We start from the raw sequence: 11023 nt of genomic DNA, 5'->3' as shown, positions 1-11023 counted from the left end.
CCTGCAGTAGTATTTTGATCATACACAACAGTGAGGTACAGTTCTAAATGTCTGTTTTACTCACACCTCTTTCTTCAAAGGTTAGTAGTTTCTGCTTGTTTTCACACATATGTAAATGGATTCACAGCACCATTAAGTAAGCAATGGAGAATCAGCCCTTCCATTCTTTAAAGGAAAGGCTAAGGATGGGTTCCAAATCTTAGTTGGCATAGGATGGCATTTCTCTATTTAAGTCAACACACCTACTTCAATTTACACATCCTAATATCTGTCCTGAATGCTGCAGAATGAGTAGAGGACAGGAGAAGGTGAGGAAAAAATACACAATTTGGTAATACCTGTTATATAGTTAAGAAGTACAGCCTAGAAACTTTCTTTGTTATAGTGAAACTGAACTCCTCTTGGATCAACTGATGAATATGAGTTGCATGTCTTTTGAAGGATCTTAGAGAGAGTCTTGGGTCCACAGAAGAATACTCCAATACTGTTGCTGTAATCGCAATAACAACAAAAAAATGAGAGTAGCAGAGGAAATGGATAAACTGTACCTTTTGGCTGCCTCCAGCTTTGCATCTTTTGAAATGGCTTTTTGAGAAATACATTTGAAAAAATTTCTGTTACTGTCACAAAGTATTCTAGTATAATTATTGTAATACTTTAGTGTTTATTATATATTATTGCATTATTTATTTGGGTTGCTATATTAGAGGTCACAAACTATTTTAAATGGTAGTTCTTCGGTTTTGATCTTCATAGCTTTTTTTAATCAGAGAAGCAAACATACTACTTGGATTGAAAATTTGCAATGCTTTTTCTCAAGCTGAATTAATTTTGATTTTTTTTAAAATACACAAAATTATCAGTTACTGATGAGTTTTCTTCCTTTTTTTTTTTTTTTTTTTTTTTTACAGATTTGTAAACAGGGAGTTCTTATAAAATAAGAACATGACTGATGTAACAAACAATTGTGTTCATAAGCACACAAGTCTGTTAAAGGGACCTGGAAACCTAGTTACTTGCTGCAAAGTGCCTTAAAGGGTTTACTTCTAAGTACACAACACATATTGCTTTAAAACACGTATATGTACACAGATACACACACGTGCTGTGCTACTGGGGAAAACTTAATCTACATAAACATAATGCCAGTAACAAGTGACAGCATGAGTTTCAAAAAGTTTGTTTCTGTAAAGGAGGGGCTGTAGATATGATTTTGGTGCCCAAGCTGTAGTCCCCAGAAGTAGTGCCCATATTGCTCTGGGATTCGACTGCACTAGGTTTCGCCTGGAGTGGTATATTCCTGCTAATCTGCTAAAAGGCAGTGTTGCAGCCAAAGGAAACTCCGTGGACGTAGGTGCAGGGACTCAAAATTTTTTCACTTTGTAAAAGCTGATTGTTCCATCACACAATAGAAACTCTTGAGTTTCTTTACCTCTTGAACCTTCTGTAACTCAGAACAAGAAAAGGTAGGGTATTTTTTTCTCATAAGGAATCCTTATTTCATTCAAGGTTTCTTTTAAAGGTTCAACATTGACCATAAACATGGGCATCTAGGTTCAGAAGCAAATGCAGATTTTTCTGTCACTTTAGCACTGGCTTTCTAAGGAACTACCACAAGATCCAATACAGAAACTTAATACTCACCTCCATCCCTGAGCATTAGAAAAACAGATTTTTTCAGTTGTACTTAACAAAAGTAACAAAAACTGCTGTTTCAACTGTAACTTTAAAAGCTCTGTTTATGCAGTAGAATGCCTATAAAAAGTCTTTCAAAAATCCTATTTTCTACTCTTGGCCTTTTTCTATTTTTAATCTTTCATATTTCCTGATTGTATTTATTTTTACCTCCATCAAGTGGTTTCTCTATTACTGTTATTTTTACAATTTTATGGTATTATTGTAGCTTACTGTATTCTCTTTGATCTCCTCCCTTTCAGCTTTTTCTCAGGTCTTTTTAATCTTTAAAAAAAAGTTTTCTTCTTTTTCTTTTTGTATCTCCGTCTCCCAAGTTCAAGCCTTTATTTTGCATTATCAAGTAAATGTTTGGAAATCATGAAGAGTCACAAAGATTCTGAAATTTCCTACTGCTGAACACAAAATATTTCAAATTCTTGCTTCAAAGGCTTTCAGGAACAAAGAAGCTTTTCTCAGACCACTAGCAAATCCACCAAGTTCAAATGAACTGTCTTTGCCAGCAGAGATGAACTAATAACAGAAAAGCATAGTCTTGCAAGAGTAGCCAAATATGTTAGGGGAACAAACATATCCTTGACATCATAAGAAAAAAATCACAGTTTATCTCTTTAATAACCATCTTCAAGGGAAATTAATGCTACTTTGTCCTTTGTGCAGAACAGTAATTGGATTGTGTGTTTCAATTATATCTGGACAAAGGCCAGGATATTGAAATACTTCTAAATATTAGATTTTCTTGTCCAAAAATTAGATTTTATTGGCATTCTCTTTCCGAGATTTCTTCATTAAAAGCTTCATTAAGCATAAATCTTCTTTCCACACAGCAAAAAACCTAAATTATTTTAAAAGGGTCATTTAGAAAGGTTTGCCCTCCTCTTCTCCCACTGTTTATGCTGAGGCAAGAGTGACCTAACAAGGTTAGAAGCCAATGTGCCTTACCTAGGGTGGTTTTTGGCTAGTTGCTTGAACTCATTGTCCCAGTTTGGCCTTCCATAGCAGGTCTTCTGTCTCAAACCAGTAATTACGTCCATCTTGTCATCGTAATGTAAGGCGATGTAAGTAGCCTAAAGGAAAATTTACAAAATAATCGTTTTACAGTCAACAACATATACTTCAAGTAAGAGGAGAAAGCAGTAACGCTGCTTCACTGTGAAAGATGGAAGTATTAATGAGGGAAATTCTGTAATTATCAAATGGCAGGAGAGGAGAGAAGTGGAGAAGTACTCCAGAGTTCACAATATTACTAGAATTGTAAAAAGCACTTCCAAAAGTGCCCAAGACCTGAAAGGAGTTCAGTTTCTTGAGGTGGAATGTTTGAAATGAGTTGGGATTAAATACCTGTCTTTCCTGGCCTAGGCCTAAGTGCCTTAGTCACTTTTACAGATAGGTCTTAGATTCCTAAACCTCTTCTCAGCTTTTGAATATCTTACCCTACACTTCCTTCATTGCAGATCCTGAAGTGATAGTCACCATTTGAAAGCTGAGCTGGAGTTTAGGAAAGGGAGCAAAGTGTATTTTAACAAAGTTTGACAATAAATATTAGCAATTACACGCACCTTAAGTAAGTCCAGAGCATTCTGCTGCTAATGGAGAAGACAGCAGATGTACCAGCTCGGCAGGGGTAAAACCCTGAGTGTTTTGACTCTTCTTGGGTGGAGGCAGGTGCAGAAAGTGGACCAGCTCAGGTAAAGCACTGAACTAAGTGAGCTGCATGACTCCCAGTGCCAAGAAAACAAATCCTGATTTTCATGGGCATTTACTGTCTCTCAGCTCCTATGCTATGCCCATTACCATACTGAATACTTCCCAGCTGCATTTAAAAACAAAACCACTATCTCTCCTAATTGTCCTGCTATTGTGTAGGAGTAATAAGCTTCTCACTACATACTATCATCATTACTATCACTGTCAAGAAAATACCAGACGAAAGCTAAGTTAAAAAATGGGCTTTACATTTAGTTCAGGCCCTAGCATGAACTAGGCATCATTATCATCTCTTGCAGAAATGGTTGCTGAAATTATAGATCCATTTCTTGGGAATATTCTATATTTCTCCTGATAATGTCTTCCATGTTGATTAACAACTCAATTATTCTGATCAAGCACAGTTGTCACAAAAGGTCATGTTTCTAAAAGCTTCTTCTTGTTAGTTTCAACCAGTGTCATGGAGGACTGGGAATAGTCTAAGAAAGAACTTAAAGTGTTTGGTGGGAGTGGGAGGTGGGGAACTGCAGGATTTTTAATTGTTTACAGCAAAATTGTGCCACTGAGCAGATGGGCTATTTCTGTTCATATTAAGTGGAACTTTTCCAGTATTTTTGGTGTTAGCCCTTGCTAAAGTTCACAGTATTAAAGCTGCATAGGAATCTCAGGGGCATTGCAAGGAGCAATAGGCTGAAACATGATTTCTTGTCCAAGCTGAGGCAGGCATGTGCCATATCTGTTTGACCATCTGTTGCTAACATGGAATCTATGAAGAGCTCAAAGCATTTAGCAAACATTATGTCTGAGGAGTAAACACCTGCCGGTAGTGAAGAGTGCACTAGAAGGTGTAAATTACCCATCCTACTTGGGTTCAGCTTCAATGGACTACTGGTCGTCTATATGGTAAGACGGGAAGAGAACAGGAGAATGTTGGATTTGTTGTTTGCTAAGGAAAAAGTAAAGTAAAGCATCATTCAAATATTAGTGGTACTGAAGCTCAAATTTTGAGAAGTGATGAACTGGAATTTACTAAAGATAAGTAAGACCTATTAAGTTGAGGGAGCTTTGTGGACGTCTGAAGAAGGTGGAACTGCCACCCAGCACAGGTCCTGGGTTTGGTCAGAGTAGGAGAAGCAGCCACTGAAAAGCATTCCTCTTCCCCCACAGCCCTTTAGAGGTGGGATGCTGGGGGGCTTCTGGAACAAGAGCAGTACTAGTGTAGGTGGGGAGGCAGCAGAGCTTCAGGGATGCTCCTGTGTCACCTAACCAGCAGCACAGGGTAACGAGACAGTGCTGACAGGAGACCGGACAACAGGGTTTGAAGAGAAGAAGGAGGCACTTCAGAAAAGCGCAGGGCACACAAATGAAGAATCAGACATCTCAACTGGAATACTTGTCTCCCAGAAATTACCTGATTTCTGGCCTGGTGTTTCCCCAAGAGGGAAGTGGTGTGATGACAGTTGGGAGATGAGGGGAACTTAGTGTTTTTTTAGGTTCCTCAATAGCTTCTTTCAAAACAGTTTTTAGGTAGTACCTTGTGATATTGCTAATGCAGAGTCATAGTTTCTGTAAATGCCATATGCTTCACAATGGGAGTAGATTTTTCTGAATACAGCTTTATGCACATACCTTATTACTTGACAGAAACCCTAAGGAAAGCAGCAAGAAACAATGTTTCTTTGTAGCAGCAGAGGCAGGAAGGGAAAATCTCTATGAAATCTATTTTTTTTAATCTCTACTAGACAGTCCTTCATTCAACAGAGACAGCAGTAGAGCAAAGACTTTCCTGTGAGAGTTTTTCTAGCAGGTGCCTAACTCTGATCACAGTGTGATCTGAGTGATCCGTTTAAAGAAAAAAAAAAATAAAGAGAGATAGTGAAAATCAACTCTTTTGAGTCTAGGTAAAGACTAAAGAAGTTGAATAAAATTGACCCAGTGTAAGGATTAAGGGCCTCGAGGTGGGATGATCTAATGAAATTAGGAGTTGGCAAATTTAAAGTCAATCAGAGAAAATGCCTTTTCAAACAACATGAATTAGACTATAGAGTTTGTTGCCAAAATGTTCTGATCTCAGCAAATTTCAAAAGTGCACTGGACATATATGTTAACGACAGAAATTATAGTAAATAATAAGAGTAAACAAAACTAACACTTTTTATACAACCCTCTATGTTTCAGTACAAAAATGCCAGAATCTATTTAAAGACCATTCCAAAGTTGTGGTCAAAATGTCCCTTCACACGCTCCTGAAAGGGTCTCTGAACTTTTCTGTGAGACACCTGGTAACCAGTGCTGCCCAAGACAAGAGATAGGACTGGAAGGATAACTGGCTTAATTTCTCCATTCCTGTTTTTGTAAATGTGAGATGGAAACAGATGGCTTTGTGTCTTTATATTTACAGTTCTTTGTCTCTCTGCTTCATCCATCATTTATTCAGCTGTTCCTGTTCCATATGTTACCATACTGGAAAAGCAAGGTACATTAACTCAGACTCATAAGAGTTTCATTATTACCTGACTTTCATCCCAGCCAGTAAGAAATATATGATAACTTAGAAAATCATTTTTCCCATTTTCAGCCATTTTTGTTTCCAAATGGAACAGAAGATCAGCAAACCACTCAAATGCTGATGGGTCTCGACAAATCCAGTAAAAATAAACCTGTTAGATAAAAGTAAAGAGGTTTAAAAAGAAGCAAACTTTCAATAAAACTTTCTAATGATTGGCTCAACTCATTAACCACATAATGTGTGACTCTTATCCACTGTAAATTTAAGCATAATTACACATCATTTTGATGATGTAGTTTCTATCTTTTAAAAACTTAATTTTCATCTTAAACATTGGGTGAATATATTAATGTGCTAGCAAAGATAGGCAGTATACAAGTTTCCCATCTCCCCCTGTCAGTGCATCTCACCTTTTGACTTATAATACCTAATCCTGCACTTCTTGAAAATAACTTGAATATTCTTTGAAATTTTTGATTTATTTTCAGTTATTTTTAAAATGGAATTTCAGTTTCATTCAGCACTGAAGCAAGGAATTTCTGTTTCTCAAGTCCTTATGCCGTAAGTTAACAGTTGTTCAAAAGATGTAGTTATGTTCTTCAAGTCAGATACCCTATATAAAACGGGCTACAGAATGCCACTGAACAATTTCAGAAGAAAGAGGAACTGTATGGAGGACAATGTATAAGCTTGTAACAAAGGGATAGTTGGAAATTGTTTTATTGTGACTGTGATTTTTATTTTGCTGCAAAATCCCTTAATTTCCTCCAACCCATCTCTCTTTGTGCTCACCAGCCCCCCACCTCAATATCAAAGGTCATCTGGAAGGTCTGTCCCGAAGGCAATCACTGTGGGAGCTCTGATTTTTTTGAAATTGTAACCATTTTCCATAGGATCAATGAGATAAAGATGCATATTAGACACTTCTGAAGTGAAAAATCAGAGAAGAAACCAAAAAGCTATAAAGAGATTTCCTGAAGATTTAATATACTGGGTTGTCAGACTTCTGGTAAGGTGGTGGGAGAAAAACGTGGTAACACCATGCTTCACTGGAGATTTGGTGAAAGAGACTAATAGTAATTTGATATGTTTCCTAGATCCGAGTGTACTGTAAGAGACCATCTGTGGTTTCTGTGAGAAATATAAATGAAGTATGAACCCAGGAAACAGAGATAAAGCATTCAGGGTTAAGTCGGATATTTTTACAGCCCAAGAATAGGACTGTCTGCAGAACTTCAGTACCAACCATCTTGGCTTTTTGCTTTTTCCCCTTCTGTTTCAATGTTTTGCCTTAAATATAACCTCATTGCTTTATAGGCGTGTTGCTGCTGATTTACACTGGCATAGGTTATGAGGAAAAAGCAAGCCTGCTGACTTTATAGCATTTCATTTTTGTGACCAACAACAGCATTATTTTAAATTACCCAAACTGGCTAAGATTTATAGCCTTAACCTTTACGTAGCTTTTTGTGTCTGAATCCCAAACTCCTCACTTGTTCCACATCCTCAGCACCTCAAAAATCAACCCACTGAGTGCTGTCAGTCTGTATCACATCGTGGCTGTTGATTTGTAGTGAGAAATTTCTTTCCTCAGCCTCTACTTGATCATCTTATTTCTCAAGTCTTTTCGGCAGTTTATTTTATGGAAATGTATATTTAGTAGACACGTGTGGAGAGGAGGCACGTGCTTCTAAATGAAAAATGAATTGTGCATGGCGTAGCAACTAGGAGCACATGGGCAGGACTAGAGATCAAGAACATTCGGGGAAGGAGGAAGAAAAGCTAGATAGTGAGGTCTTCAAAATGGACAACTGGTTTCCAGAATATCAGGCTATGGAGCTTGAAGGAGTACTTTTAGCTGGTTGCAACCCTAGCTGTCATGGTAACAGCCAGTCCAACCAAATTGGGTCAAGCTGCCCCTTGTAAATTGTAACCCTTTTCCATAGGATCAATGAGATAAAGATGCATATTAGACACTTCTGAAGTGTCCTCTTGAGGCACAGTCCTCTTGAGAAAGGATGTAGCTTTCTGAAGCTGCAGAAATTCCTTAAACTCATCCCTGGTGTGGTTCTGCTCAAGTGGTACCCATTGCACTGCATTTAATTTTCACATGTTAGAGTGTGAAAGAGCATTTGGTAATGAAGAAAGACTGTCATTATAAGGAGTATTGTTGGCCATGATTATAATCTTAGAAAGAAAAGAGGTAGTGGAGAAGGGTGGCCGGTGGGTAAAAGGTCTCCTTTTCCCTCAGATCAAAGTGGACTTCTAGTATAATATGTTAAAATAAATGGTGTTTAGAAAGAAGTCTTCCTTTCTTTACACTGACTGCCCACAGCATAGCACAACCTATTACATGTATAATTAAAATACAATAAATGTGCAATAAAATTAATCCATATTAAAACTGTAGAATAAAGCTAGCATCAGTGCATTTCTATAATTAAACAATTATTCTGAATCCTATATTTTTTTCTTGTAAGCCTCATACTATTAACAGACTGCAATTATTTAGGACCCTTAAAAATCTGTTTTAGATTTATGTTTCATTAGTCTCTACCCACCCTACCCCCATCGACTACATTCATCAGCTTGATGGCTTGCCCAAGCAAACTGTCTTAAATTTTCCAAGTGCTCTTTTTGCAAATTGAGTTAGATGCAGTGTTGCTATTAATCAGATCTGTAATGCAGGGTTTTGAGCAGTCGCTTATTTCTGTAATACTCTGCTCCCTTGCAATGCATGCATATTTATCATTCAGTTTCCCACATCCTGAATTTTGTACAACAGGCAAGAGCAAGAGCTCCCATACCTCTTTCCTGTAAGGTGAAAGAACATACTTTGTAAATCAGCTTCCATCATGTGGAAAGTCATTAATAATCATCTGTTGATGACCATCCGTCTGTTTCTCCTTGCTCTGTGAAGACAGAGGTGGAGCCGCAGCTCTGGGCAAAGCTGGCTTTTCACCAAAGGGGTCTAACAGGCGATGAAGCAGGGGATGCCCAGGGAGGCACCTTCATCCCTGATTTTTGCTGCTCCCTCTTAGACATGACTAGTCCTTGCAAAACTCTCTTAAACCTGCATCTGGGCACCTCCCTGCAAAACCCCAGTCCTTCTGCTCCTGAGTACATAACACCACCCATGGTCTGTAGCATACCAAAAAAGATCAGAGATCTTCCTCAGCCTAATTAATTGATCCAGTGGGCCACTATAAGTAAGGTGCAGCAGTGTCTGCAGCCCGGGGCATGCAGGGGATGGGGGTTTGGCAGCCTGCATAAGGCACTGACTTAGAGCTAGGGTGGCAGCAGGCAGCCTGTTATAAAAATGTAGGACAAGGCTTGAATTCATACCCCTAGATTTAAAGCAAGAGGCCTAAACTGTTCTCAAACACAACTCAGAAAGATGGCTACATGTGAAAGCAAAAAGAGGCCAGGCTTTTAGGTCTTCAGGAGAAGATGTTTTGTGGAGAAGGCCGTGGGCTAGAGTAGAGCTTGAAGGAGAAGGTTACCTCAGGCAGGACCAGTCAGTCTCAAAGCAAATGGAAGAGACTGGTTTTGTTGTCCTCACAGAATGTAGCTGAACTTACTACCACAACATGCTGTGTTTGTCTAAGGTCTACATGTATTCAAAAAGCAATTAGACACATTTATGGAAGAAAAATCTACTAAGGGATATTAAACACAGAGATGCAACTCTTGTATCAAGACATTACTGAACCGCAAGTTCCTCAAAGGTGAGAAAGTCTCCACTAAAGAATTATCACTGTATGATTTTCTGGTCTGTATACTTTTCCCAAGGTGTTAATGAAAAGCCATTTTTGGAGACAGGATATTGGGCTAGATGGACCTTAAGTGACACTCAGTAAGACCTTTCTTATTTCCTTATATAAGGTAAGAGAAAAAGTGGATGTTTGCTAATATTAGCATCTGATGGATCAGTAAAATTTTATCAATTTCAGCAGCAATTGATCTGAAAAATTAGACCACTAATGTGAAAAAAAGATCATTTTGTGCATAACTAAAGCCAGTAGAAACTTTCCAGCCATGACTAGTAGTAATACCCTTCCTCATCGCAAAAAAATGATAGGGAAATGAAGGCTGTAAGGCTATTTAATTGTGAAGAATCAATTAGATAAATGTCTACTCCTTTTGATTTGCTGGGGTTTTTTATACAGCTGCAGACATTATGGAAGCTATGAGTATTCATATCTCAACCGTATGTGGGCAACACTAAGAAATATTAGTTCAATAAGCATAATGATAGCTGTACTCAAATCAAAATGAAGTTGTTAAAAAAAGAAAAACCTCTTATTTATTTCCTTAATAGACATTTCTATGGTACTCATCATAGCAGAAAGAGAGTGCTGAATACTTTGAGGAAGATTAAATTATTTGTAATTATACCACAAGTGGAAGCTTTTAACCAATGGAAAAAAAATGTGGAGCTACACTGAGATTAATCGTTCTCACTAAGATGACTGCTAAATTTTTTAAGCAATGCTGTGACCCTCCCCAGTACCTTTCATCCAGGATTTCAAAATATTTTACAAGCATCAATGAAGTTTAGCCTCATAACACCTGTGAAAAATAAGCATCACTATTCCCACTGCATGAACAAGGAAGTGAAGATATAGAGAAAGGACATATAGAAATCATGATGCTTTTGTATTTCACAGGAATTCAGAAAGGCTGAACTCCATAGCAGAAAACCATGGCAGAATGCACCATGCATTTCTCTTTGCAGGCGCACTTTACCCAAGATTTTCCCTAAACTATAGATTAACACCCTGAGGTACACTATGTTCTCAGTGCATAGTTAATTTCTGTTCTTTTCCCCTTAAGATAACAACAGCAATGACAATAATAACAATTTTACTTGTATACATATAGAATATACATAACATATGTGTGTGACGTGTATACATGTATATCTCTGTCCTCCCAGTGGAAAAGATCATTCTGGTACAATCTGGTGTTTGCAAATACACTTCACATCTAGTACATATTTTAATTTTTATTTCCCTCCCTTCTCAGTGCTTTTTCTGTTTCAAAGATCCCCCCTGACAATTTGAACCTGTCCTCAACTCCTCGGTTACTAAAATCCCAGATGCATTTTCAGTG

The 11023-nt window shown here is 37.8% G+C and overlaps 1 protein-coding gene across 1 annotated transcript in view; it reads right to left on the bottom strand.

The window, feature by feature from the left end:
- Positions 1-363: 363 nt before the first annotated feature.
- Positions 364-11023, bottom strand: part of LOC104522172 (NADPH oxidase 3) — a 37805-nt gene continuing 27145 nt past the window's right edge. Inside the window, 3 exon segments of the mRNA XM_010164393.1 lie at positions 364-490; positions 2635-2759; positions 5913-6059. Coding sequence (XP_010162695.1) covers positions 364-490; positions 2635-2759; positions 5913-6059 — 399 coding nt within the window.

The sequence above is a fragment of the Antrostomus carolinensis genome, unplaced genomic scaffold (assembly GCF_000700745.2).
Source record: "Antrostomus carolinensis isolate BGI_N321 unplaced genomic scaffold, ASM70074v2 scaffold4353, whole genome shotgun sequence".
Classification (NCBI taxonomy): Eukaryota; Metazoa; Chordata; class Aves; order Caprimulgiformes; family Caprimulgidae; genus Antrostomus; species Antrostomus carolinensis.
This window is presented reverse-complemented; position numbering and strand designations above follow the sequence as displayed.